This window comes from Marmota monax, unplaced genomic scaffold, assembly GCF_021218885.2.
Source record: "Marmota monax isolate L192 unplaced genomic scaffold, Marmota_monax_Labrador192_F-V1.1 WCK01_AAM20220418_F8-fsc00001, whole genome shotgun sequence".
Lineage (NCBI taxonomy): Eukaryota > Metazoa > Chordata > Mammalia > Rodentia > Sciuridae > Marmota > Marmota monax.
The window spans coordinates 46,715,505-46,741,103 of NW_026693777.1; the positions used below are offsets into that span (position 1 = coordinate 46,715,505).

General features: G+C 48.7%; 1 protein-coding gene across 1 annotated transcript; it reads right to left on the reverse strand.

Annotated features, from left to right (window-relative positions):
• Positions 1–6,158: 6,158 nt before the first annotated feature.
• On the reverse strand, positions 6,159–25,561 carry Duox2 (dual oxidase 2). The gene is made up of 34 exons (XM_046461002.1): positions 25,369–25,561; positions 24,860–24,943; positions 24,517–24,606; positions 24,030–24,194; positions 23,268–23,455; positions 22,935–23,136; positions 22,614–22,780; positions 22,153–22,213; positions 21,936–22,032; positions 21,405–21,495; positions 20,863–20,965; positions 20,170–20,333; positions 19,441–19,616; positions 19,126–19,244; positions 18,655–18,792; positions 18,320–18,433; positions 17,944–18,146; positions 17,459–17,644; positions 16,270–16,495; positions 16,092–16,185; positions 14,075–14,262; positions 13,463–13,532; positions 13,034–13,117; positions 12,374–12,552; positions 11,962–12,192; positions 11,682–11,781; positions 10,762–10,811; positions 10,372–10,499; positions 9,973–10,126; positions 8,633–8,865; positions 8,236–8,394; positions 7,757–7,912; positions 7,525–7,653; positions 6,159–7,264 (listed from the first exon to the last, which is right to left on the reverse strand). Exons 2-34 carry the CDS (start codon positions 24,927–24,929, stop codon positions 7,142–7,144), a joined length of 4,638 nt encoding a protein of 1,545 aa, XP_046316958.1. The 5' UTR covers positions 24,930–24,943; positions 25,369–25,561; the 3' UTR covers positions 6,159–7,141.
• Positions 25,562–25,599: the final 38 nt, after the last annotated feature.

Genomic DNA, 25,599 nt, shown 5'->3' on the forward strand with positions numbered 1-25,599 from the left:
ATTTTTATATGCTCATAAAATCTTTCTCACTATATTTTCTCCAAAAATACTTTTGTTTGTATTGGAATCCATTTTTGATGATTATTTCTTACTTTTTACTATGAATATTTGTATATTTTTGAGTAAACACTACAAAAATATAAAGAGGAAAATAAAATCAACCACATTGTCACCTAGAAATAACCAATATTACCTTTTTGGTGCATTGTCATTTATAAACACAAATATTTGTCTAAATTTATAATTATTTTCCTAAGACAGTTTCCTACAAGAGGAATTAGTGAAAAAAAAAAAGAGGAGGGGCTCAAACATAAGACTTTTAAGATATTTTGCCAAATTTCCTGAATGAGATTGCCCATCTAATAATTTGCACTGTAAATGGTTATATAATATTTCATTTGATTGAATAGTTTACTTAACCATTCTCTTACTGTTGGACAACCAGATGATCATGGCTACCACATAAGATTGCTGAGAGAATTCAATCAGAGAGAATAATAGTAAACCCTACTTGGATCTGACTCAGAAGGGATCTCCACTGCTGTTCTCTTGCTTACTCACTCCTTCAACCACTCCAGGTAGTAAGATTCCTGTCCTCCAGAAAACTCAGCCCTAATGGCCTCCCCTCACCATCTTGGGGCCACTGCAAGATGCCTTCCAAAGGTGTCAATCTCTTTTGAACCCTGATGGGGTGACACTTTCCCCTGTCCCCCAGTACTGAGGATTGAACCCAGGAATACTCTACCACTGAGCTACATCCCCAGTCCTTTTTTATTTTTCACTTTGATGCAGGGTCTCATTAAATTGTCAAGTCTGGCCTCAAACTCACAATCCTCCTTCCTCAGCTTTTCAAGTTGCTGGATTTACAGACATGTGCCACAGCACAAGGCCAGCTCAGACTCTTATTTCCAGAAAGTGGTGTACTGAAGGGATGACCCTTCATCAGGGTTATAATACAGAGGTGTTTCACACCAGGTGTTGGCAGATCCAGAGGTAATAGGAATCCAGAGGTGTTCTTTCCTTCTGAATATGCCATCTTTAGAAAAATCTGGCTGTGGAGGGAGAACATAGTTCAAGTGTGGGCCAGTATAATATAGGCTTTAGCCCAGAAATGAATTTGAACAATGGATCTTCTTTATCCTTCAAGGTTAAATTCAAAATCTCCCTCTTCCAGGGATCTTTTCTGAATTCCTCCAGCCCCTACAGCTCTCCCACTCATTTTGGCATTAATCAATTGCTTATCACATAATATAGCTTATTTACCAAATAGCCCATGAGAATCTGCTCTGTGCCTGACATTATACTAACAAGTGAAGAAGGAACAGTGAACAGCAAAGGCACAGGTCCTACCCTTCAGGGCCTTATAGCAGAAGTGGAAAGAGGGCCATTGAGCAAGCACTGTGCTGGCCAGTCACTGTACTTTCTCTCCCAGAGCTGGCTCCTGGAAAGTTCAGAATGTGTCTTGCATTCCTTTGGGGTCTTTTAGGACTTAGCATGATCTATGTTCACAATAGTTTTGCAATAAGTAGAATCAGAGCAACTAACAATAGAAAACAAGTTATGAAAATGTTTGATTTCTTCTTGTTTTCCTTATGAGTCTGCATTTTTAGAGGTATGAGTTTGGAAAGAGCAAATACTGAGATGTCAGAGGGCCTGGGTTCAAATCTTGATTTTACCTGTTAGTAGCTGATTTTACCTGTTAGTACCTGTTAGTAGTTACTCTCTGAGCCTCATGAGCTTTTTTTGACTAATGGGGGCAAAGTTACTTTCTTTGAAGAGTTATTTTAAGAATTAATGAGGCTATTCATGTTAATATATTATAGGATCTAATACAAAGTAAGCCTGTAAATGTTAGTTTCCTTCTTGCAGACTTTGGATAAGAGGCAATGCAAGCTTTTCCCCAAAATAGAACTTCTACTCATTGGTGACAATGGGCATAGAAGGGAAGTATGAAATTTTAGGTCTAGAGGGGTGTTAGCCAAAATTCTTTATTTTCTTGGTGAGAAAGTTGAGGCCCAGATACCTTGGGGACTTTCCTTAGTGGTGTCAGTAGCCGGGCTGGGAAGAAAACCTGGGTCCCCTGAGTCCAGCATTCAGTGCATGGTGGGCAGTCTTTCCTAGAATGCACTGCTAGCCTCTCACTTGCAGAGAAGGGGGAAACTTCATGTTAAAGTACATGAGGTCACTGTCTAAGAATGAGCCTTCCTCAGAGATCAACTGGAGAGATTCCCAGGCCCTTTGCAGCTTCCTGAGAACTAGGCTGGGAAGCAGACTGGTGTGGAGAGCGGTGGCAGAGAATGGGAGAGCAGTGTCTGAGACTGGGGTCTCTGATAACTTCATGGCTGTGGCATGCTTGATGCCTTGAAAAGTTTCTGTGCAAAGGTGCAGGATGTCTAGCTGCTACAGTAATGCCCTTCATGTGGAAGCTCTGTGCTAGAAGTCTTATCAGCCTTGACCTTGAACTCAGGCACACAGCTCCTGGGAATAAAGAAACTCTTTTGCTAGACCACCACAATGTTTCACCAGCTCTGCTGCTCCTGAAACTGCCCACATAAGAGTAACTTCAAACAATGGACTTTCTTGAGAGCTACACAAAGCTCCTAACATTGCACATTGCAACTATAGAATGTAACTGAGGAATAAACTGCATAATATTGCTAACTCTGTAACTTTCGTGAATACAAAGAATAATGCTTGCATAGTCTTTAATCTGATTAATGAAACAAATATGAATAAATATTGCTGGCATAATTCTTTAGACCTGCCTTATCCATTTGAGAGCAGCGCTCTACCGAATCCCAGCTGTTATCTTAAAAATCTGCTTATGTGAGTCTTTATTTTTTTAATTTCCCATAGTCTCTCACTAGAATCTGCTGGTTTGGCTGTGCTGGTCACAGCAGACTGCTCTCCCTGCCACCTTCCATTCTAGACCAGGCCAAGCTAGGCGGCAATGAATGACTTTCAGATGATGGGTGTGGGGGGTGCTGTCTCTGCGGGGTAGAGCAGGCCTCTTCCTCCCCCTCCATAGAGACAGACCCTGGTGGGACACAGAGGGAGTAAGTAGGGACCTGGTCAGAAAGGGGAATAGGCCTAGTCTAGGATCAATTATCTTAACATCACTCAACACTTCCAGACTCCTAGAATACGGAGTTCTGCCTTCAGAACCTCAACTTCTCTTACTCATAGTAAAATACTAATGACAATATTCCAGATATAGTTAAGGACTGCCCATACATTATCTTTGCCTGAACACTCACAACCTGCTTTTGAGAGACAGGATAAAGTGGTAGCTAAGGGGCATGGTCTTTGGGTAAGCTTTGCAGATTCAATCTGTCCTCTCACATGGGTAACTTTGAGCAAACTGTTTAAACTTTCTTGTGCTTTGATTTTCTTAACTGAAAAATGGTAATAATGATAGTAACTACTTCATAGTTTGTCCTAAGGACTAAGTGAGCTAATACATTCCAAGCACTTATAAGAGGCTGGGTGCACAGCAAGCTCTGTGTACATAGATTGCTATAATCTGATTGTCATCTTCTTAGGGGTCTTCTCTTAATAATTTTATCTTAAGAGTATCCCTTGGGTTGGGGATGTGGCTCAGTAGAGCACTTGCCTAGTATGTATGAGGCCCTGGGTTCAATTAGAAAATAAAAAATCCACCTTTAGTCACTCACTATCATTAGATTATTTTCAAAGTACTTAGAATTGGGGATCTTCTCCTCCTAACTTGTTTATTGTCTGTTTGCTTCCATTAACATTTAAGTTCCATAGGAAGGAACTAGAGAATATCATGCTAAGTGAAATAAGCCAGTCCCCAAAAACTAAAGGCTGAATGTTTTCTCTGATAAGTGGATGCTTATCCATAAGGGGGTGAGGGGGCATGGAAGAATAAAGGAATTTTGGATTGAACAGAGGGGAGTGAGGGTAGGGTAGGGGCTGTGGGAATGGGAAGGACAGTGGAATGAGACAGACATTAATACCCTATATACATGTATGATTATACTACTGGTGTGACTGCATCATGGACAGCCAGAGGAATGAGAAGTTGTGCTCCATTTGTGTACAATGTGTCAAAATTCATCCTACTGTCATATTTAACTAATTAGAACAAATTCAAAAATTAAAAAAATATATATTTAAGTTTCATAGAAGCTGGGCCTGTTGAATTGAGTTGAATTATTTCATTGGATCTTCCCAAATCCTATGAATCAGATACTCAGGTTATTCCCATTTTATAGAGGCACCAAGTTTCCTTTGTTTGCTCAAGGTCATCTGTCCTGGACTCAAACCTGATTTGATTCAAGAGCCCTTGCTCTTAAATACTCTGGTGGATTGGCTCCTCTTACTCAAAGTTCTTAGCAAGTTAAGTAGGAAGGATGCCATGTCTTGTCAACTTTCTCCTCTATGGTTGGGGCACAAGTTTGGGCTGTAAAGTTGGAAAAAGAGACAGTGTTGGGGCCTCCATTTCTCTCCACAGAGCCCAGTGGGTCCTCACACTCTCCTTTCCCACCTGGCCCTAAAGCCTTGCCATCCACTTATCCTAATCCTCATCCTCATCTTCTCCATTCCCAGTCCTATCGTTGTGCTGTTTCTTCTCCATCTCATTCTCATCCCTATCCCTATGAGGCAGGGTTGAGTCGGGCTTTATCCCAGGGCCTGAGACCAACATCTGTAGAGAATGTTTGCTTCCTTTTACACTATTACTATAATATGTTCTGTGAGTCATCCTCCCCATAGCTTCTTTCTTTGGACATTTTTTTGGGGGCGGAGGGACAGGGGATTGAACTCAAGGGCACTTAACCACTGAGCCACATCTCCAGCCCTCTTTTTGTTTAGAGACAGGGTCTCACTGAGTTGCTTAGGGCCTTGCTAAATTTCTGATACTGGCTTTGAACTTTCAATCCTCCTGCCTCAGCCTCCTGAGCTGCTGGGACTACAGGCATGAGCCACTGTGCCTAGCTTTCTGGACATTTTTTCAGACCACCTTGTTTACATATTTTCCAGAGTATAACTTCTTCTCCCCACATGTTTACACAGTTAATAACTTTGTTTTCTCAACCCAAGTGTGAATTGCCTGATGGTTACCTGATCCTGGGCCTTCCTGACTGACCAAGGAGAATCTGTCTCAGGCTCCAGAAAGGATGGGACCTGTTTAGGATTCTGGCAAACAGACAGACTGAAAAGACTTCTATCATCTCTTTAAGGCCTTAACTTTAATCCTGCTCATTTGGTGGCTCTCTGGGAATCAGCATGGTGTTATATAGTACATCCAGGTTGTGAATAGACACTTTGGGCTAATATCTAAAGCCTGGCTGGGAATGGAGCCAGGACTGAAGTCAGGCAGTCTAAGTGCTACCGGAGGCTATTCAAGATCATGGTGGCATGTCCCTCTGTCCAGCTAGATATGCACTTGACATTGCCTAGAGTCAGGGCAAAAGTTGACTAGAGATTCATTCATCAGTGATCACTTCCCCTAACATGGAAGGGAGAACAGGGCTGAGGACAGAGTGTTATAGATTATGGATTATGTTAACATGACAGCCATGTTAGCACCATTCTCCAGTCTGGTAAGGACAAGTGAATTAGGATGGGACAGATAAATATTTTGAACAGTTTTTAGAAAGGCATGGGAGGACACTGATAGGTAAGATCTGGGAATAAAGTTACTGGTGTATACTTGGTGAGGGGCAGGAAGGCTGGAGGCTGGGAGGCATGATGCTGTTCATAAATGGATGGACTAGTAATCATCATACGTTGTAATTAATATATTCCTACACTTTTTCTCATCAATATAATTGTTTGGGACTATTGCTATCTGACTCCCCAATACCCTTCCAGACATTTGAATAAATGAAGAAAAAGGGAAATTAAGGGATTTTTCCCTCTGAAACATTTACAGATAAAATTGGCACTAAAATCCTAGGTCTCTTGGGTCATGATCTGTTGTTTATTCAGCTTTGTCAGAGAGATACTTTTAATATAGAGGGATAGGAACCAGAGACATCTGACCTCTGAATAAATTCAATGAGGAGAAGAACCTGATAGGTTTGTGGAGATGGCCTGATTACAAATAATACTGTCTAGAGAACTCCATGACTCACCAATTCCACTCCTAGATATATCCCAAGAGAAATGAGTGCATCATTTTCACCAAAAGATAAGTATAAGAAGATTCATAGCAGCTTTATTTATCATCACCCAAATACAGAAACAATTCAGGGTTTATCATCAGAAGAATGGATAAACAAACTGTGGTACATCTCTCTAATGGAATACTACCCAGCAATAAAAAGGATCAAACTACTGATACAGCAGCATGAATGAATCACAAAGGCATCGTGGTGAATGAAAGAGAACAGTCTTAAAAGAGTACATTCAGCATGACCCAAACAAAGTGACAGAAATCACATTATAATTAGAGTTATCTGGTCACCTAACTCTTCTGGAATTGGGAAATGATAGAAAGTCTTAGATATGTGGCAGAGAGGCTAGACTCCCTTGGTCCCAGAGCTCAGGAATCACTCCCATAGCTCAAAGGGGCCTGCCAAGGGGTTAGGGCAACCAGCATCACTGACTTTGCAAACATCAGGGCTGATGAGGCATCTTTGTTCCCTGGTGTTCTAAAGGCTCCTGACCCTCTAGGAGTGAGACACGTGGGGGAGGGGTTGCACTTTGGAGCTGGAGGGGAAAGGCCTATGCTGAGCTGAGGCAGTCGGGCTGTTCAGGCTCTCAAGCATCACAGCTTCTGAGTTGAGCTCTGGGAAAATTCTCACTCAGAGGTACACCCACCTTCTCTTCCTTCAAAATGGTTTGGCCAAGAAAATACCAAAGCAATAGAGAAATGGGATCTATCAGAGGTAAATGATTTTGTATCTTTTCACCTCCATAGTTGTCACAAGCAGAGGCTGTCCCCTTCCAACTTTGCTTTCACATGCTGCCATGGCTTGAGCTGGAGGTGTGGGTGGGAGGCTTCTCTAACTTCTCAGAACAGAGGACAGATGGGGCATTGAGGGGTGGGTTCTTCTAGCTCTCTGGGTAAGGCCTGGAGTGGATTCTGTGAGAGAAGTTGCCAGCAGGGTTGGGGAACTGAGGTCCAGAGAGGGAGAGCAGGATACTGGAAGCAGGAACCAGGGAGGTGGGCTTAGAAGTTCTCATAGTGGTGCATGAAGTGGGCTCGGTCCTGCCTGTTGACCAGCTGACAGGCCTTCTCTACATTCTTGGTCATGCCAGGAGGGCCACAGCTAAACACCCCAATCTTGCGCACCTGTTAGGCAATTAGAAAGAGAAGGAGAGGCCTGGAGCCTTGTGATGCTCACTCTTTGAGGAAGAAACTTCTCCAGCTTAGCCAGAATGACCTGAGTTCTACCCCAGGCCCTGAGGAGGAGGCTTGAGCTGTGGGGGAAATCCTCCTCTAACACTTTACCCCATCCTGGGGTCCAGTGGAATTCTCTATTCAGGATAGAGCTGCAGGATGCTTCAGGGCCAAGACGACCAGAGTCCCAGAGAAGGAGGGGTCAGACCAACCTGTGGGTGGACCTCTTGCAGGGAGTTGAAGAAGGGCTCAAAGGGGGGGCGGCCAAAGTGGGTGACAGAGCGCAGGCCCGTGAACAGACTCCGATTCAGCACCTTCTGGAAGTGTCGCTCACAGATGTACTGAGGAGGGAGGGATGGAGGAAGGTCACAGCCAGGCACACCAGGGTCAACTCTTAGCCCAAATGGTGGCTCACCTGGTCTGCCTGGCTGGCCCTGACCTTACCAACATGGTGGTCCTGAGGTCAAACTTCTCAGCCAGCTGGGTGATGTAGATGTGCACAGACACCAGGTCCTGGCAGTCATTCTCCTCTACCTCCCTGATGATGTCAGCCAGCCACTCGAACTGCCGCTGGGTCCGTGTCACCCAGATGAAGTAGATCTGGGGGCACAAGCCAGAGCTCAGGACCAGCTCAGCTCAGGCTCCCTGCATCCCTGGGACCTTCACCTGAGAGGCTGGGAAGCCTCAGACTGCCCACATACAAGAAAGCTCTGATCCCAGCCAGGCTTCTGAGGATCTGCTGGGGACAGATCCTTCTGGCTATCCCCCTACCTTCCCTCAGTTAGCAGCTGGAAAATTGGGTATGAACGCTTTTAGACTTGCACCTAAAAGCCAGGGCCTTTCCCTCATGCTCTTCTGCTGAGACTCTGGAACACAATCAGGATGCCTGTTCCCCATTTGAAGAATGGGAGAGGGACGCTCACCTTTTTACAGAGCATTTGGTTGCCCAAGGCTGATTTAAAGATCAGGTCTTTGAGGATGGAGGCAAAGGGGGTGACCCCAATGCCCCCTCCTACTAGTACTGACACCTCAAACTTATGCCACTCCTGGTGGCCCTCTCCGAATGGTCCATCCAGGTACAGCTGTCAAGAGAAGAGGAAGATGAGATGAGCCCAGCCACTCTCCAGCTCTGAGACCAGAAACAGATGGTGGAGGAAGCAGAAGAAGGATGGGGACAGAGCACCTAGTGTCTTCTGGGACACCCCAGCCCCCTCCCAACCCAACCTTCAAGTGTCTAGAGTACCTATTCTCAGGATAGGGAAGGCAAGGACCTTCTACTGATGGCAAAGGCCTCAAAGTGGGGTTCCCAGTGATGGGTACCTTTGGGTATCTGGCACAGCCTTGGCTTGTCAGGGGTGAGTAGATCTCCCTGAGGCGAGTAGTCCAGGGCCCCACAGCCCGAATGTGCAGGCTGAGTGTGTCCTCATGGGGCGCAGAGGTCAGCGTGAATGGGTGGTATTCATTGGTCCCCAGAGCCAGGCAAGCAATGCGCACCCACTGCCCTGACTTGTACTCAAAGTCCTGGGGCCGCTCAAACTGCAAATGGGTCACTCCTGGAAGTCATGGGCAAGAAAAGGCATAGATGATAAGGCCTGCTCCTAGTACCTGAGGACTGACAGGTATCTGTTCTCTACATGCTCCTAGGCCCAGGGAGTGTTACATGGTCACATGATCTGGGCGAATGGGTTCTTGTGTCTGAGAGTAGGAAGATTCCCTTTTCTGTTTTCTGGTTAACATAAGAGTTGGGCTTCTCTGCTCCCTTGTTCCAGCCCCTCTCTTCCTCTCACTGCCCTCTCCCTGCAAAGGCCCAGGCCCTGAATTCTAGCTGGTGGAGTGGAGGGACCTTAGGCTCTCCAGGGACCATCTCAGTGTTTATCATACCTCCTCCATTTGAGGGTAACCACTGTGATGAGTCCTGTCTGCGTGCCTGCTACGTATCATTTATCTAATGTTTTTCTTTAAATTGACTTATTTTTCAATCCAATTTATCTTGACGAGAAACTTTATCACTAAGGTAAGGTGCTGAGTAGAAAGCCACGTGTTTTATTACCAAATCTCAGCTGGGTACTGTTTGTTGCCTGGCTACAGTTGAGTCTCAGGTCTGATAAATCTTTATTGAAAAAGGAAGCTAGCAAATACTGAAGCATATCAAAGGCATACCTACACCACTTCCAGACTTGGTCCTAAAATAATCTTGATTGAAATGAGATTAATTTTCTTGCAGTATGAGTCTTGAAGGTTAGACAACCTGGGACACCTAATATCATCATCCACCACCCTCCACGGTAATATGAATCCTCACTTAGGCTAACCCTGACCCTCAATAACAGGCTGGCAATCAGGGCCATTTGGCTGTCTCTGAAGGTGCTGTTCTAAGAGGACATATGGTTCCCTGCCCTGTACTTCTGCACCCAGGCCACACATGTGGGGGTTATTCTCATTCTTAAACCCCTCTGCTTCTCTTTCAGGCATCTTTTCCCATAGTCACTTCTCATTGTCTGCAAGTCTCTTTTGGAGATAAGCACAGCCCTTTCTGAGGCTGCATTTCTATCAGGAAAGCTTCAGGAATCCCAAAGTGGGTATCAGAAATGATGATGGGGATCAGAAGGACTAGTGTGCTTCTCCTGTATTGGGGAGCTGGAGTCAAGCTGGGCTGGTACCTGAAGGCAGCAGTTCCACTTTCACCACGCTGATCTCCACCTTCTTCCGGCTCAGGCTCACCAGCTTGTCTCCCCCATAGATAATTGCTGGGACCAGGAAGTAGATGTGGAAACTGGGCAGCTGGATCAGAGCGTAGCTGCCATGGATGATGAGCTGCAGACAGGGCCAGTTAGTATACCTCAAGCCTAGTCAGGTCCCCACCCTGCACCCCGCCTCTTGCCCGGTTACTTCCCTCCCAGGCACCAGGGTAGATGGGGCTGCAAATACTTGAGTCTGGGTTTCAGATCTCAGGGTCTCAGTCTGAGATCTTGGATCTAATTTCCCAGCTCCATCCTTTACTGCCACTCCCATCCTGAGTACTCTCCTCCATGCCTGTTGCTGCCCAGAGAATCCCTCACCAGGGCATAAAGCAGGACATAAAGGTGGTGGGTCAGCCAGAAGCCGCGGAAGCTGCGGTGGCGGAAGTGGTGAGAAGCGAAGACATACATGATGGCCAGGATCAGGAGCAGGAGGACCCCTGTCATACCTGAGAACAAGAAGACAAGTTCAGTGACTAGTCAGTATCTCAGCCTGGGCTGAAAATAGACACAGAATATTCCCCATTCTGCCCTCCTTCCTCTCTCATCCTTAGAATGGCCTGCCTGGAGAGGCTAGAGCCGGGGCTTGTGCAGCAGGCTAGAAAATGAACCAGTGGCCAGTAAAGACCCATGTGTATATAAGGAAATGGAGGCAAAAGTAGAAGCCCTCAGACAGAATCCCCAGATCCCATATAGAGCCCCAGTCCCTACCTGGAACTGTCTCAAAGAACCACCAGTAGTACTTCTGAGGAAGCTTAGACCTGTGGGGCAAAGACACATTGAGCCTCTGAGATACACTGAGGCAGGAGGGGCTCCACCGCTGTCATACACAGTCTAACTGTTCCTGCTGGCCCTGACTGCTGAGGTTACTAGGCCTCCACCTAGATGACAATTAGTATATCTCAAGCGATTCTTCCAAGGAACATGGCACCCAGCCTCCCCCAGTTCTACCCTTTGCACGCTCAGCAAATTTTCCTCCCATGTTATCCTAAATTCTCTTACTGCAGTTGATTCTTGTTTCCTTGAGTGCTCGGTTCATTATTTTGTATCCATAAAGACAGAGATTTATGTTTTTGTTTTTGTTTTAAATTTTGTTAGTTGCCAGTGGATTTTTTACTTTATTTCTTTACTTATATGTGGTGGTAAGGATCGAACCCAGGGCCTCACACATGCCAGGCAAGCGCTCAACCACTGAGCCACAACCCCAGCCCCTAGATTTATGTTTTGTTCACCACTCTATCCCTAGGTTTACAGCTATACCAGGCACACAGTAAATTCTCAGTAAGTATGTGTAGAATGATTACATGTATCTTAACATCCCTACTCTTTGGCACCTGGCTGGATACCCAGGACATGGTCCATAAATGTTTGCCCAATGAATAGATGGTAAGCGGAAATGGCAAGCTGTGTGTCAAGTACATGCACAAAGAGTATCCAATCATCTTCTAAACATCTTTCCTGGCCAATCATAGTCAGCTTCCTTAAGGCAAGGAAATCACCTTTCAGTTTCCCTCAGTGGGATAACTTTGCATCTTCACTCAGTGAGAATCTGAGGATCTTTGGCTATCTCTTTTCTATTACACCTTCCAGCCCACCCAGGAGACCCAGGGAGCACCTTCCCCAGAACTGACCCATCATTCACAAAGACGTTGGGGAATACACAGGCCATCAGGCTGAGAGGGCTGATTGAGAAGATGTAGATATTGACCGCGTGGCCAGCACTGTGCAAAACTGAAAAAGACAATATCAGAGAGAGATGCCAGCCAGGGCTGACTCTACCTTTAGTCCAGAGTGGGAGAGACAGCACCAGAGGAGAGAGAGAGGTATAAAGAGCTCCAGCCTTCTCACTGTTTCCCCCCAAACTAGACCTATGGGGATGAAACAAAGGGGAGAAGGCCAGGAGCCACATACTGGCCAGGATAACAGCACCCATGGCAATCCAACGATGGAAGTCCACAGCAGCATCAAAGGGCACGTATCGATTGAGGAAGGTCTCTCTCAGGAAGGTGATGAGGTTGCGACACATAGTTAGCAGTATGTAGGAATACATGAAGGAGATGCTGGCTGCTGTTCCTCGTGACAGGATGATGCCCACATAGGTGGTCTCTTCAATGTCCGTGGGTGGTGAGGCAAAGGCATAGTCTGGGGCCAGAGATGGGTAGATCAGCATGGCCCAAGATGCATGGTCATGAGCCCAAGTCAGAACACTTGGCCTCTTCCATCCAGGCACTGAGGACCAGGAAGAACAACCAGAGGGCTCTCCATTCCTCCCTGAGGGGCAGGGCCTGCTCCCTGCCCACTGCCCACAGCCTGAAGCTCTTACAGTAGGCACGCTCTGCAAACAGGCCCACACAGATGGCTGAGAAAACTGTGATGCAAACAATATGGCGCCGATAGTTCTCCACAAAGCGCTTGAATTGCTGCAGCTTCTGGGCCAGGAGGCCTCGTGGCATCTTCTCCTGTAGTGCCTCTGTGTACAGCTGGGGAGAGGACCCCACCACCCTGTACCGGTGGGAGGCAGGGTGCTGGTGAGAGAGGAGTACCCTGGCCTTCCCTCAGTGCCTATGAGAACCAGGGTCAGGATGGACAAAGGAAGAAAGGCAGCCTCCCACTCCCCCAACTCTACTTCCATCTTCACTTGCTCTATCCATCCCCTCTTCTGTTTCTCCATAACTCTACCTCTTCTTCCTTCTCCTCTTTCTTTTGTCCTTCCCCTGTCCTGCTCCCTATACAGGCCCACCACTGTGCCCAAGGAGTCAGGAGTCAGGTGACCCCTTACTACCATCTTGGTGTTGCTTCTGAGCCAGGGCCCTTGCCTGAAGAACGGGTATAGAGATTGACACTCTAGCCCCAGTCATCTAGTGGGATAAGTGGAATGAGCCTCAGAATGATCCCTTTTAGTCAAGGAGATGTGGGCAGGACCCAGAGGCCCTGAGACTTCTCTTCATGTCTTTTTGGCCCCAGAGATCCAGAAAACACTCACTTTTTGCCAAACCTCTTCTTTATCCCAGAGCCTCCCAACTCTGGAGCTTCTGAAGCAGGGAGTCCCGGTTCCTGGGAGCAGGAGCTGAAAAAAAGAAAATGGAGCCTGTGTCTTAATACCCAGGAGAAGAAACTGTCAGTTCAAAGCTTGGGGCAGAGGCAAACCAGGGAGCAAGGGGAGAATGACTATAGTCTTCTCATCTGTTCTGTAGGATGACTCCAGCCTGGAGTGGCAGGAAGAGAGACAAAGTCCTGAGCAGTATGGGGTGTGGGAGGAAGCTGTAATTTGGGCTGAAGCTGACCATGGTGATAAGAACTACTTTCAGAGGGCAAATATCTGACCCTGGGGATTGATTGGCCAGCCCTACTTCCTTCATTCTCTGCAGGAGACCTAGTTAAGGAGACCTCCCTGTTCCTTATTCCTGTTTACCATTTCCTAGGATTCCGAGTGATGAATGAGACTCGACAGTTGATGTTTTGTTTAAAGATATCTCCAACACCTGGAAAGGAGAACAGAGGCTGGACTGGGTTTCCCATGAGGGCAGTGGGGTGATGGAGGGTGGAAGACTGACCTCTCCTCCCCATCCCTCTGCAAAGGCTACCAAGGCACTTGCTGGTGACTTAGTCATATCTGACCCTGCTCTGCTCTCTTTCCACATAAAGCACCCGCAGTACATTGGGAAGACAATGTGGCAACTTTGTGCTATCAGAAAAAGAGGGAGCCTCTGGGCAGATGCAATCCTGTATGTCCTTTGTGTAAAAAAAAAAAAAAATAGTGCTTCCTTCACTGGCCAGATACACCTCAGGTCAATGCCTGTGGCTTTAGCAGTGTGTTGCTGGATTTCAGTTGCCCCTTGGCCTCAGTAAGCATCTTCATGCAGTATACAACTTGTATATCCATATATGATGCCCTGAATACATGTGCCTGGCTCAGAAGGCACCAAGGACTCAGAAGAATAAGACCTAGGTACTGTCCACCATGAGTTCTTATTTTGAAGACTGCCATTTCCTAACTCCAACAATTCCTTACACACTCACATACCTCCACCTCCACCTTTGACACAGAGCTGTGTGAAGCGAAGCTCATTGTCATGGTCCCGAAGCATGAAGTGAAAGTCTTCCCATGTTAGCTCCTCCTTGTCCTGGAAGCCAGACTCTCGAAACATGGACTCCACCACCTCAGCCAGCTGTGCCTTGGACAGGCAGTTGTTGGAGATCTCAATGAAGGACCTGTGGAGGACCAGAGACAGAGGTCAGTCCAATGAGGTCAGACTTGGACAGGTGCAGGGTGAGGCAGCTCAAGATTACCTAAGGTGTACTACAAGTGACCTGGGAAATGGCCCTGAGAAGATGCTCATCTGGCCTGAAATTGACACTAATGTGGTTAGGGTGTTCAAAATATAGAACAGAATTGAAAGTGACCTTGACTAGTAAGAAAAAGCAGCCTTTGAACCAGAGGGCATCTACCACTGGGAATAAATATCCACTTAGTGCGTGGACATATCCATTGTGTGCCACAGCCCTGTCTCATGATGAGCTTTCTGCCACTTCCCATAGCTACCCCTGGGCTCCCACTTTGACGTTCCAGTGAAGGCACCAGACAGTAGGGTGGGGAGATATAGCTGTGATGGCTACTGCTTCCTAGGGCAACACTCTAGGGCACAGGCAGGTGTGTCTCCACACCTAATCTGACAGCACCCAAGTGGTAGCTACAGTGGCCAAACTCTTTCCTTAGGTTGTGCTTTGGGACAAAAACCAACCAGGCGAGAATGTGCAAATCCACCAGAAAAAGACCTGGGCTACATGGCAAGAACTGCCATCACATTAAAAAGCATCATCTCACTGAGGCTCAGCAAGAACCATACTGAGTTACAGGGCAAGAAAGTGGGAACTCAGCCCTCGGTGATCAGGGCCTTCTCCTGCATTCCTAGGAGCTGTGTGAAGCACTGAGGGCTGGGCTGGCAATGACACACAAGGGAGGTACAGACTGAAATTAGCTTTGAGAAGCCTACATCTAGTTGGGGTATCTGGAATTTGGCAGGTAAGGGGCATGCTTAAAGAAAGAAAAGAGTGAAAGAGAATAGAATTGTTACAAGATCTGCCAGGCACAGTGGCACATGCCTGTAATCCCAGCGGCTCGAGAAGCTGAGGCAGGAGGATTGTGAGTTCAAAGCCAGCCTCAGTAATGGCGAGGCACTAACAACTCAGTGAGACCCTGTCTCTAAAGAAAATAAAATACAAACTAGGGCTGACAATGTGGCTTAGTGGTCGAGTGCCCTGTGTTCAATCCCCAGAAACCAGCCCCCCTGCAAAAACAAAACAAAACAAAAGAATTATTACAAGAATCTAGGCTGCTGTATTTATGCTATTTATTCATTTACTTATTTCACTTTGTCTTATTTAGTTAACCATGTGTGGAATGCTTGCTATGTGTCAATCTCTGTGTGGAGGAAGCCTATTCAACAAGGAACACAGAGAGATGAGTCTCACCCTATGGCAAGGTATTATCTTCAGAAATGAGAAATCGATGATACTCAAAGCTGGTCTTTATCAACACACCAAAACCAGAAATGGCTTAAGAAACAGGAAGAAAGAAGGGTTCAAATATAGAGGAACTTTCCTATTGTTTCTTCTCCTATTGTGGTGATTGATATTAGAGAGTGACCAAGGTCATCCTTGCATTATTTCGTTGTGTAAAGCAGTTTTGGTTATGTGGTAAAAGAGTTTACAGAGACCCAAAGGCATCTAAAGGGATTAAATAGTCTTCTGTTGTTGTTCATATTGGTATTAGTTGTTTTTTTTTTTTTTGGCTTGTTTATTTGCATGTCGTTTAAAAGTAGGGAGACTTTCCTGGCTGCTGTTGACAGTGCAGGTATAGACCCTGCTTGAGGCAGGTAAACCTTTGAAGCCGGGTGTTCTAAGAATCTAGCATGCAGTGTCCAGGTCACCTTTCAACATAGATGGCCAGCTAGCTGCCTCTCCTGCCCTCCTCTGACCTGACCTGTTTTTCTGTTTAAAATGTCCAGGACGTCTCAGGATTGGAAGGGCCCACCTCGTACCGCATCATGGTGAAGAATTCATCCTTGGAGAGGAAGCCATTCCCATCCAGATCATACATGGTGAACATCAGGCGGGATTTATCTTCCGGGGAGCCTGGGGGAGACAGGGAGATGCAAACCACCTCCCCATGTAGAGACCTTCGATAACTCAGATGGCCTTCTGTCCCTGGCCTCCTACCTTTCATGAAGACCACCAGGATGTCCAGGAACTCCCGGAAGGACAGGTAGCCATTACCATCCTTGTCAGCCAGAGAGAACATGGACTCCACAAACATGTCCTGGGGCTTGAGGCCCAGGGACTCGGCAAACTCAGCCCTGCTCAGCTCACAGGTCAGGGCCTGCCGCACCTTCTGGGATGAGTCCAGGGGCAGGGTCCCTGCATCTGCCTGGTTGATGTCCAGCACCTGCACTTGGGCAACAGCAGAGGAAGGGAGAGAAGGGCATAAGGCCTGGACTGGAAGCAGTTCAGTGACTGTTCACATTTCCCCAGGGTACATTTCAGAAAGGCTGAGCCTAGATGCTTAGATATATTGACTTGAGCCTCTGCTCTCCTATGGTGGGGGTGAGGACTGAATCTCTAGCATCCTGCCCACTTCTCCCTGGAATCAAGCACCATATGATGAGGGTGGTGATGACAGAAGGAAAGTGGAGAGCAGGGGTGAGTGGTAAAGTTGGGAAATGGAAACTGAAAGAGCCTATGCTGGGGACAGATGTTAATCACAGACAGGGTGAACAGGCAGGAAGAGACTGGGGCTATGCTTTCATGCCAGTTCAGATAGGGCTGCCATGTACCTATGATTTTGTCTCTGCCCATGTGCAAAGAGTTTAAAAGTTACATGTAACTTCCATTTTTTTAAACACCTATGACTTACCAAGCACATCAGCTAAGCACTACATATAGAACAGTGTTTTCCAAAATTGAGCTAGCCCAAGGATCAGGAGAGCTTATTAAAACACAGACTGCTGGGTCCCACCCCCAGAGTGCTTCCTTCAGTTTCTTTGGAGAGGGGCCTGAGAATTTTCATTTCTAACAAGTTCCCAGGTGAGGTTGATGCTGCCGGTCCAGGGGCCAACCTCTGAGAGCATGCCATGTAAACTATTTCACTGGATCCTCACAACACCACCAGAGTGGGATGGATACAATTTTAATCACTCTTTCAGAGGTGAAGAAGTAGAGATACAGATCTAAAATAATGTAACTTGTCTATGATCATGTAGCATGTAAGCAGCTCAGCTGAGATCCAAACAAGGATGTCTGTCTCCAGCCCAAAGAGTGGAAGCTAGTCCACTCAAGTGGGGTCCTATCCAGCCTAGGTTGGCCCCATCCCCTGGTCTGGGCCCATCTCCAAAGGCACAAGGCATGGCACCTGAGCAAAAAGGTGTCTGAAGAAGATCTCCAGGATACGCCCACGCTGCTGCTTGGTCACAGCCTTCCTGAACAGCTCACTCTCTCCCATCTCAGCCACGTGGAGGTCCAGAGCCCAGAACATACAGAGGCCTTGCAGTTGCTGCACAAAGACACCCCGCTCCTCTTCACTGGTAAATAGCAGCACCTGGGTGAAAGAAAGACCCTGCCACACTTGGGAGTTCAAGTTTCCTGTCCAGCCTCTCCTTGAAGGACACCGGGTTGAAGGAAGGAGAGAAAAGCTCTTCCCGGTCTATCTGGGCTGAACCAAGTGAATGGCCTAAGGGGTAAAGTTGAGTCTGGGGCCTCTGAAAGGAGTCCCTGTTCCCAGCATAGCCCTTTACAGGTGATCTCTGTAGTTGAGGATGAGGTGGCCTGAGAGGACTTGCTTATGAGAGGAGAGATGTGCAAAAGCAGCCCAGGTCAGGGAGGCAGGACAAGCTGTACCAGGTCATACTCCTTGGGGATCTTGAGCAGCAGAGTGCGGCACCCACGGTTGCTGGACAGGATGAGGTTGACTTGCTGCAAGGGCTGCAGCTGGATGGTGCGGAGCACAGTGAGACGTCTGTCAAGGACCTGTAGGCACCTGTCTGGAAGCAGCTGGATGGTGATGGGACAGCTCTTCTCCTTGGGGCCTGGCCACTCCATTGCTAGGGAAGGGATGATTTGGCAGTAATTAAGCAGACATCCTTAGGCCTATACTGCTCTACAAATCTGAGCAGATACCCTAAAGCCTGTTTTTTTGCCCCACTTTGTAACTTGGTTCTTTGTCTCAGGCCTCCCATCCTCCCATCTTCCTTTATTTCCTTCAGCCTCATCTCACCTGTCACTCCATCTTTGACTGCTTCTATCTCCACACTCTCTTTGCCTTTCTTTTGTAGTTTCTTGCGCTCTTGGTTCCGCAAATGAGCCACCATCCCAGAGATAACCAAACTCACTGACAGGAATCAGAAGAGGTCAGTGGGGAGGAGAACCCTTCAACTACAGCTTCAGTGGGTAAAGAGGGTGCTGCCCCTACTTTCCTAAGAGCCTTTGAGCATGGCCTCAAACTGTGCCCAGGAGCTAGCCCTGTAGGTCAACAGGTAATGAGGGGATGGGCCAGTCTGTGGGGAAGAGGGGGCCAGACGAAGAGAAATAGGGAGGGGCCAAAAAGCTCACCTAGTGGAAAGCAGCAGAGAGCCACAATGATGAGGCCATAACCAGGACCACTGCCCTTGAAGTAGTCAAGCACGGTAAGGGGTGCACAGCGGGGCAGGCCCTTGGTTGTGAGCTGCTGGGGCTGCGGGCAAGGTGAGCCTGGGGAAGAGGGCATGAAGACCTCAAAGTCCAAGGGTCATACTCCTTGGGCAGGTCTCCTTCTCCTCTTGGAAAGGACCCAGGTGTCCTCCACCCTCCCCAGGCCCACTTCTTTAAAACTTGTTTCCTCTGAAAGATCCCTTCCACGTCCCATTTCTCTGCATCCAAATAGCTTGACTGCAGGGTGCAGTCCTCCTAGCAGTCCTGTCTACTCTATGGGGACCAGCCTAATATAGACCTCTCAGTCCAACCCTGGACTGCACCGAGTGATTCTCCCCCACAATCTGGATCCTTCTCTGGCTACTTTCACTTGTGTTCTCCAGGGCCACTGACCATTATGCCAGACAAAGACATTGGGCTGTAGGACACTGGGGTCCACGTTGGTGACGGCTACCAGCACATCCCTCAGGGTGGTGTTTCTGATGCCTGCAATCTCTTCCTTGGTGAACAACCTGAGTTGGGGAAAGATGGAGTTGGGTGGGAAGGGAATGCAGGCCTCCAGCAACCCAGGCTCAAGGACCCAGAAAAGAAAATAAACCCGAAGGGAATGGAAATGGTGTGGTAGGCCAACTGGGAATCAAGGGCCTATGGGAGCATTCTAAGGCCAGGCCAACATGGAGTATGAGGTGGGCCCCGGGCAGGCCTTACCCATTCCTAGTGTTCTCAAACCAATAGCGGTCGCCATCCCGTAGCCGCACGAACTGGCTGAGAACGATGTTACTGAACAGAGGTCCAGGGTCCCCATAACTCTCTAGGAGCCCACCCAGGAGTAGCTCTAGCCGAGACAGGTCCTGGTTGTATAGGGCAGCTGTGGCCTGCAACACCTGGAAATAACGTGTGTGTATGTATGTGTGTGTGTGCTATATTGGAAAGGGTAACCACTCTTGCCCCATCCCTCAGACACAGAACCCCAGAAGCTGCCTGCTACTCAGGCCTGGAAAGAGGTTCCTGTTCCTAGGCAGCCCCCATCAGGTGGTCACAGTCTGGTGGGAGGACCAATGTGTCCCTAGCCATGGTAAGACCCTTGTCAGGAACTTGAGGACCATACCATTACTACTCAGACTGCCTGGCCACTATAATTAGCAGTTTCATGGCCACCAACCTAATGAGGTAGGACCCTGAAGGAAAAGGACTATAGTACCCCACGGAGGGGCCATTCTTCCCCAGTGGTACAGGGTAGTAGCAAGGACCATATTCTGGAGTCAAATGGCTGAATTTAAATCATGCCTCTAGAACTCACCATTATAATGGGAACATTGATAGTATAGACATTAAAATATTCTTATGTGGATTAAATGAATAGCTTATATAAAGAATTTGGAACAGTATTGCCACAGGAAAGCTTTAGCTGCTATTATTATTATTACTACTCCTGACCTTAGGGTCCACATTGGGATTGAGGCCACTCCAATTCTTTGGGGCCTCCAATCCCAAGGCTAACAGGGCCTGGGTATAGCTGGGTAGCCCCATGTCTCGGCCACGTTGGATGCTGCTGGCCACATAATCCGTGCGGGAGAATTTGCCAGGGCCAGGCCAATAATCTGAGGAGAGACAAGACCACACACTCAGTTCTCCCAGTCCTTCTTTTCCCTGCAGCCTACATCTGGCTGTTGAACCCTCTCTCCAACCCCAGGCTCCAGCAGTCTCCTATATGAAGTCTGTGTTCATACTAATCTTGACTTGATGTGGGGCCAATGTCACCATGTGTGATCAAGGCAGTTTTTCTGATAAAAGCCTTCCTCTAAGACTCAAGATGTTTCTAGACACGAAATGGAAAATTCCCTGCCCTATTCCTCCCTAACTTCAAGACAGGGCTGGATTAAAACCGTTAGAGACCTAACTAAACACCAAAAGATTGTGGTACCATCCCTGTCCCCATACTCAGATATAATTAATTTAAAATAAAAGCAACCCAAAACTAAGAAAAATGCTCAATGTTTGTTTTCTTCTAATGACTATTTGAAGTCTGCATGTGTATCTATGTTTCTGCCCTATGGCTACTGTAGGTCTACCTGTTGATCCCTAGTCTCCCTGGCCTCTAGCCCCTATCCCTTCTGGATCTGAGCTTACCCCTCAGGTCTTCAATTACTATCCTGTCCTCCAGTTCTGAAATCTGGGACGCCATTCCCAGCAGCAGCTGATTCACCTCCTGGACGCTGTTCAGATTGGGGTTCTGGAAGTAAATAATACACTCAAAATAGACTACAGAGCCCCTTCCCAAAAGTCTTCACCCTGGACCACTGCAGCACTCTAAAGGCCCTTGGTCAGTTGCAGTCAGAGTCTCTGTCTGTCTGTCTCTCTCTCTCTCCCCCCCTCTCTCCCTCCCTCCTTCTCTGAGATAGGTTCTTAATATGTTGCCCAGGATGGCCTTGAACTCCTGGACTCAAGGTGATCCTCCTGCCTCAGCCTCCAAGTAGCTGGGATTACAGGTATATGCCACTGTGCTCAGTACTCCCAGATTCTCTTGAGCAATTATCCCAAAATAATTTTTCTCTGCCCTTCACCTTCCACCAAACTGAAGCAGCAACACCCGAAAACTGAAATTGTTTTTTTTTTCTAAATGGATGAAGATTGTCTCCCACCCACCATACTCTCCTTAACCCCAAGCTGACCTCACGAGTCCAATAGCTGTTGCAGACCCTGAGAGCTGGAGAACTGCCAAAACCATTGTTCACGACCTTCCGAAAATGACAACTGGAATTTCTGAAATGGGGAATCAAGAGCAAGTTAAGGAAATTCAGGTCAGAAGCTAAGATGGGGTTGAATCAGGTGAGTGGACTCAGTGGGGGTTGGCCAGTATGGAAGGATGTCCCATTAACTTCATTGAGCATAGCAAGGATTTGGCAATATATCTTTACTGAAGACAGAATGAGCTCTGTCTGCCCAGGGCTGGGAGGAAGGAGGGTGACCCAACTGCTGGACAAATCCTACACTCAGCAGCCGAAATTCTGTCATTAGGAAAGCTGGGGAGATTTCCCTAAGACCAAACCTCCCACCACAGGGTCCTGTGTCAGGCTCCCAAATTCTGCTTCTCTTCCTCAGTGAAAAGTGGAGGTGTGTGAAAGGTCCCAGGCCCAGAAGACTGCTCATTTAGCACCTCTTGCCAGGGAACTGTGCTGCTCCCAATGCCAATGCTCCCTCACCTCATGTAGACACCAGGGGGCACCATGGTGGAGAAGAACTGCTCAGAGGCCACAACGAACTCAGGGGAGATGCTGGGGTCCGTGAAAGGACGGTATCCTGAAGGAAACCGGTCACAAAGGAGATAGGATCCTTACCCCCTCATCCTCCAACCACATGCCTGTACCTATTTTCTTTTCCCCACAATTCTTCAGCCCAGGTATTCCCCAATTCCTTCACCTGCATACTCCGGGGGCGTTTGCTGCAGGAAACTGGGCAGCCACTCATACAGAGCGATATTCTGAGAGAGGAGAGAGGAGAGGTGCGTTTTGGATCTGGTGGGGCCACCAGAGAGCTGAGCCCAAGGAAAACAGGTGCAGAGCTGAAGACTCAGCAGGGGCAGTCCCTGGAGAGGCAACGCAAACAGGAGAAGTACCTGGCCTGTGCCCCACAAGGAACGAGAAATGGGGGTGGGAGAGTCGGTAAAAATAATCACAAGCAAAATCTCTCCTGTAAGTAGCACTGGGCCTCCTTATCATTGATAGGGGCTTTTACTAGACATTAGCTCCCAAAGAAGAGGAGCCTCCAGGAAAGCAGCATTTCTGGGTGAGGGTGGTCGCAGGGTGAAAAACTGTGCCAGGAAGCAGAATCTCCAGTGGACTTTCACGTGGGTGGGCAGCCGAATGAGAGGTTCTGCTGACCTGGTAGGTGGCGATGACCTTCTTGCGTGCATGCTGGAACAGCTCCTCGTCCCCCCAGTGCGGGTGCTCCTGGGCCAGCCTCTGCGCGCACAAATTGTGGTAGCGGAACCAGAGCAGGCCCAGAGCCTGCAGGAAGGGCTCCCGGTTTCCTCGCTGGGCTCCGAAGGCTGCATAGACATGGGGGGTGCACACCAGGAGACAAGGCGCTAAGTGACCTCAGGGAGCCGAAACTCACAAACCCCGGCCCGCCCTGGCTCCCACCAACCGCGGGCGCCCCGACAGCTCCACCTAGCACCCTTGCGCGGGCCCCCGCAACCTCACCGTACAATCCCTGGGATCCGCGCTGCCCGGTAGCGGGGTCGGGCGCCGTCCACATGAGCAGCGGGTCCTGCGAGTCCCGGGGGAAGGCGGGGTCGGGCCCTGACGCCAGCTGTCCTCCAGAGAAGCTCCTCAGAGCATCGCTCCAGGAATGAGAGGAGCCATAGATGGCGCTGCCGTCCAGCCAGCCGGTCACCTGGTTGGTCTACGGGGGACAGGGTGGACGAGCAAGAATCAGGGAGTAGAGATGAGCAAGGAAAGACCTGAGGGTGACGGAATGGGAGGCTTCCCCTGCCCTAGATCCAGCCATTCAGCTGGCAGCCTGGCTGGCCTCACCAGGTCCCGGGGATTGCTGGGGCTACGCCCGGTCTCCGGGTCCCAGCGGCTCCTCTGGAAGGGTATCACCACGTTCCCCCGCTGGTCTGGATCGAACACGGGGTCTCCGGGCGGGATGTGGATATTGAGGAATTCAGCGGGACAGCCGGGCATTTCCACACTCACCAGGTCTGACAGCACGTGGTAACCTGGGAGCGTGGGGCCAAACAAGTGAGTTAAACTGTACTCTCCCGCCCTACCCACGACCAGGGAGTCCTCCAAGGGTTCTCAGGAGCTAAAAGAATTAAGTCACAAGTCGGAAAGCAAGCTCTGCCGTCAGTTTTGAGGCTTAGCCCTAGGGAGCCTCAATTTTCTAATACGTCAATGAAAATACAGTATCCTTTCCCAATGTTTTTGCGTGAACCAAATGAAATGATTAATATAAGTGATTTCCCAAGTCAGTCCCCACCCTCTAGTGGCAAAGTAGTTATCATCATCTGGGGAGGAAAGCGGTAGCGAAGGACTCAGTTCTTAGAGCTATAATGGGGTCCAATGGTGCTAATGTGTTTAGGGTAGGATTAAAAGAAAGATCAGGGAAACAAGTATCCCTGCATCGTCACCCCGAATACTTCCAAGATGAAGGCAGACTCAAATGTTGCGGGTAGGGTAAGGTGGGAGACAAAGTAGGAATCTCGGGTCTCCTTCCGACTTGTACCGGGGACCTTCTCCCCAGGCAGAGCTCCCGGTTAACCCCAGCGGGTTTTTGTTGGTGTTTGCACTCACCAAAGAATACCCCCAGCACTGTGCGGTTGCGGAGCGATGCCAGGCCGGCTCTGCCCTGTGTTGCTGCGTTGCTTAGCCTGCGCGGGTTGGGCAACAGCGGCTCCTCCAGAGCCTGATATACCCCGTCAGCGTAATTGGCAGGTACTAGACGCTGCAGCCTAGACCCTGCAAAACGCAGGGAACCGGGCTCTGTCAAAACACTCAGACCCCCTTCTACTACAACCATTTTTTTTCCTTTTCTCTCTCTCTCTCTCTCTCTCTCTCTCTCTCTCTCTCTCTCTCTCTCTCTCTCTCTCTCTCTCTCTCCTTTTCTGCCTTTCGCCTCCCTCAAACTTCCACCTGTACTGATAGGATCCCATCTCCCCTGGGTCTCCTGATCCCAGCAGTGCATAAGTGTGGCGCGTGTCCCGCTTCCAACACTGCACTGCTTTTTCTCACAGGGGCTGCTGCGCCCCTGCGCTCCACCCACCTGGGCCCCAGGACTTACCAGCAGCACCACGCTGGTGGTGCCTCAGATTGTTGAACCAACCATCAAAACGCTGCACTTCCCAAGGCAGTGAGGGTGCGTCCTGGCCGCCTGTGGGCACAGAGAGCATTCTCAGCACTAGCTTTCCAGTGACCTCTCCAGGACCCGACTGGCTTGGCCATGTCGCCAAGCTCCCCAACGGGATTCAAGGGGCGATACTTGCGATGTCCTGGGTATCCCATCCAGCTGGCCTGGACAGAGATCTGACTCCATATTCCAGCTACTGGAAGCCGCTTTGCCTGCACTTCTTCCTTCTCACACCCCCCTGGGTAACACCTCGCAGCTAGAGAAACCCGATACTTACTGGCTGGATCCAGGAGTCCCGACAGCAGAGCTCCCAGGAGCACTAGTGCCTCTGGACTTGCTCGGAGCATACTGACCTTGCAGTCTGGGAACGGGAAGTGGTATGTGAGGGACATTCACTCTCCTACAGCAGATACTGTAGAAGTTCCAGCAGTTTCCCCTTCTGGAGCAAAACTTCTAGAAGCATCAAGGAGGACCCTCATTCTTTACAGAATAACTTGCAACTATGAAGGCACTGAAGCTGTTCTTCACTTTTCACCCCATCGAAGAGCTAACCTCGACCTCGGAAACCATCCAGGTGTGAGTCCTCTGGGACATGTTAGTTACAGGCAGAACAACCCAACCTTCCAGAGCCCTAACTCAAAGACTGGAATCCCCTACCCCCAATCTCCCCATACTGCTTCTCCAGAGGTGATAGGGAAGGTAAAGAGGCTAATGAGCTGGGAGCCCAGGAACAATAGCCCACTCACTCCCTCCGCAATGAAGGATGAGAGCTAGAGGGGGTCCAACCTCTTAGTTTAGGGCCCCCGTCGGTGACAGACGTTTTATTTCTTCTTGGAATCTATAGTTCTCTACTCTGTTTCCTGTCTTCAGTCCGTTACTCCAGCGCTCCGGATCTTCAGCCTTCCCCGCGGCACGCTCTTCGCCCTTCTTCAGGGTCCTCAGTCTCGCCTCTGTACGGGTGTCAGCTCCGGCCAGAACCGCAAAAGGTGTGAGTATCTAGACCTGGGGCTCGCCCTC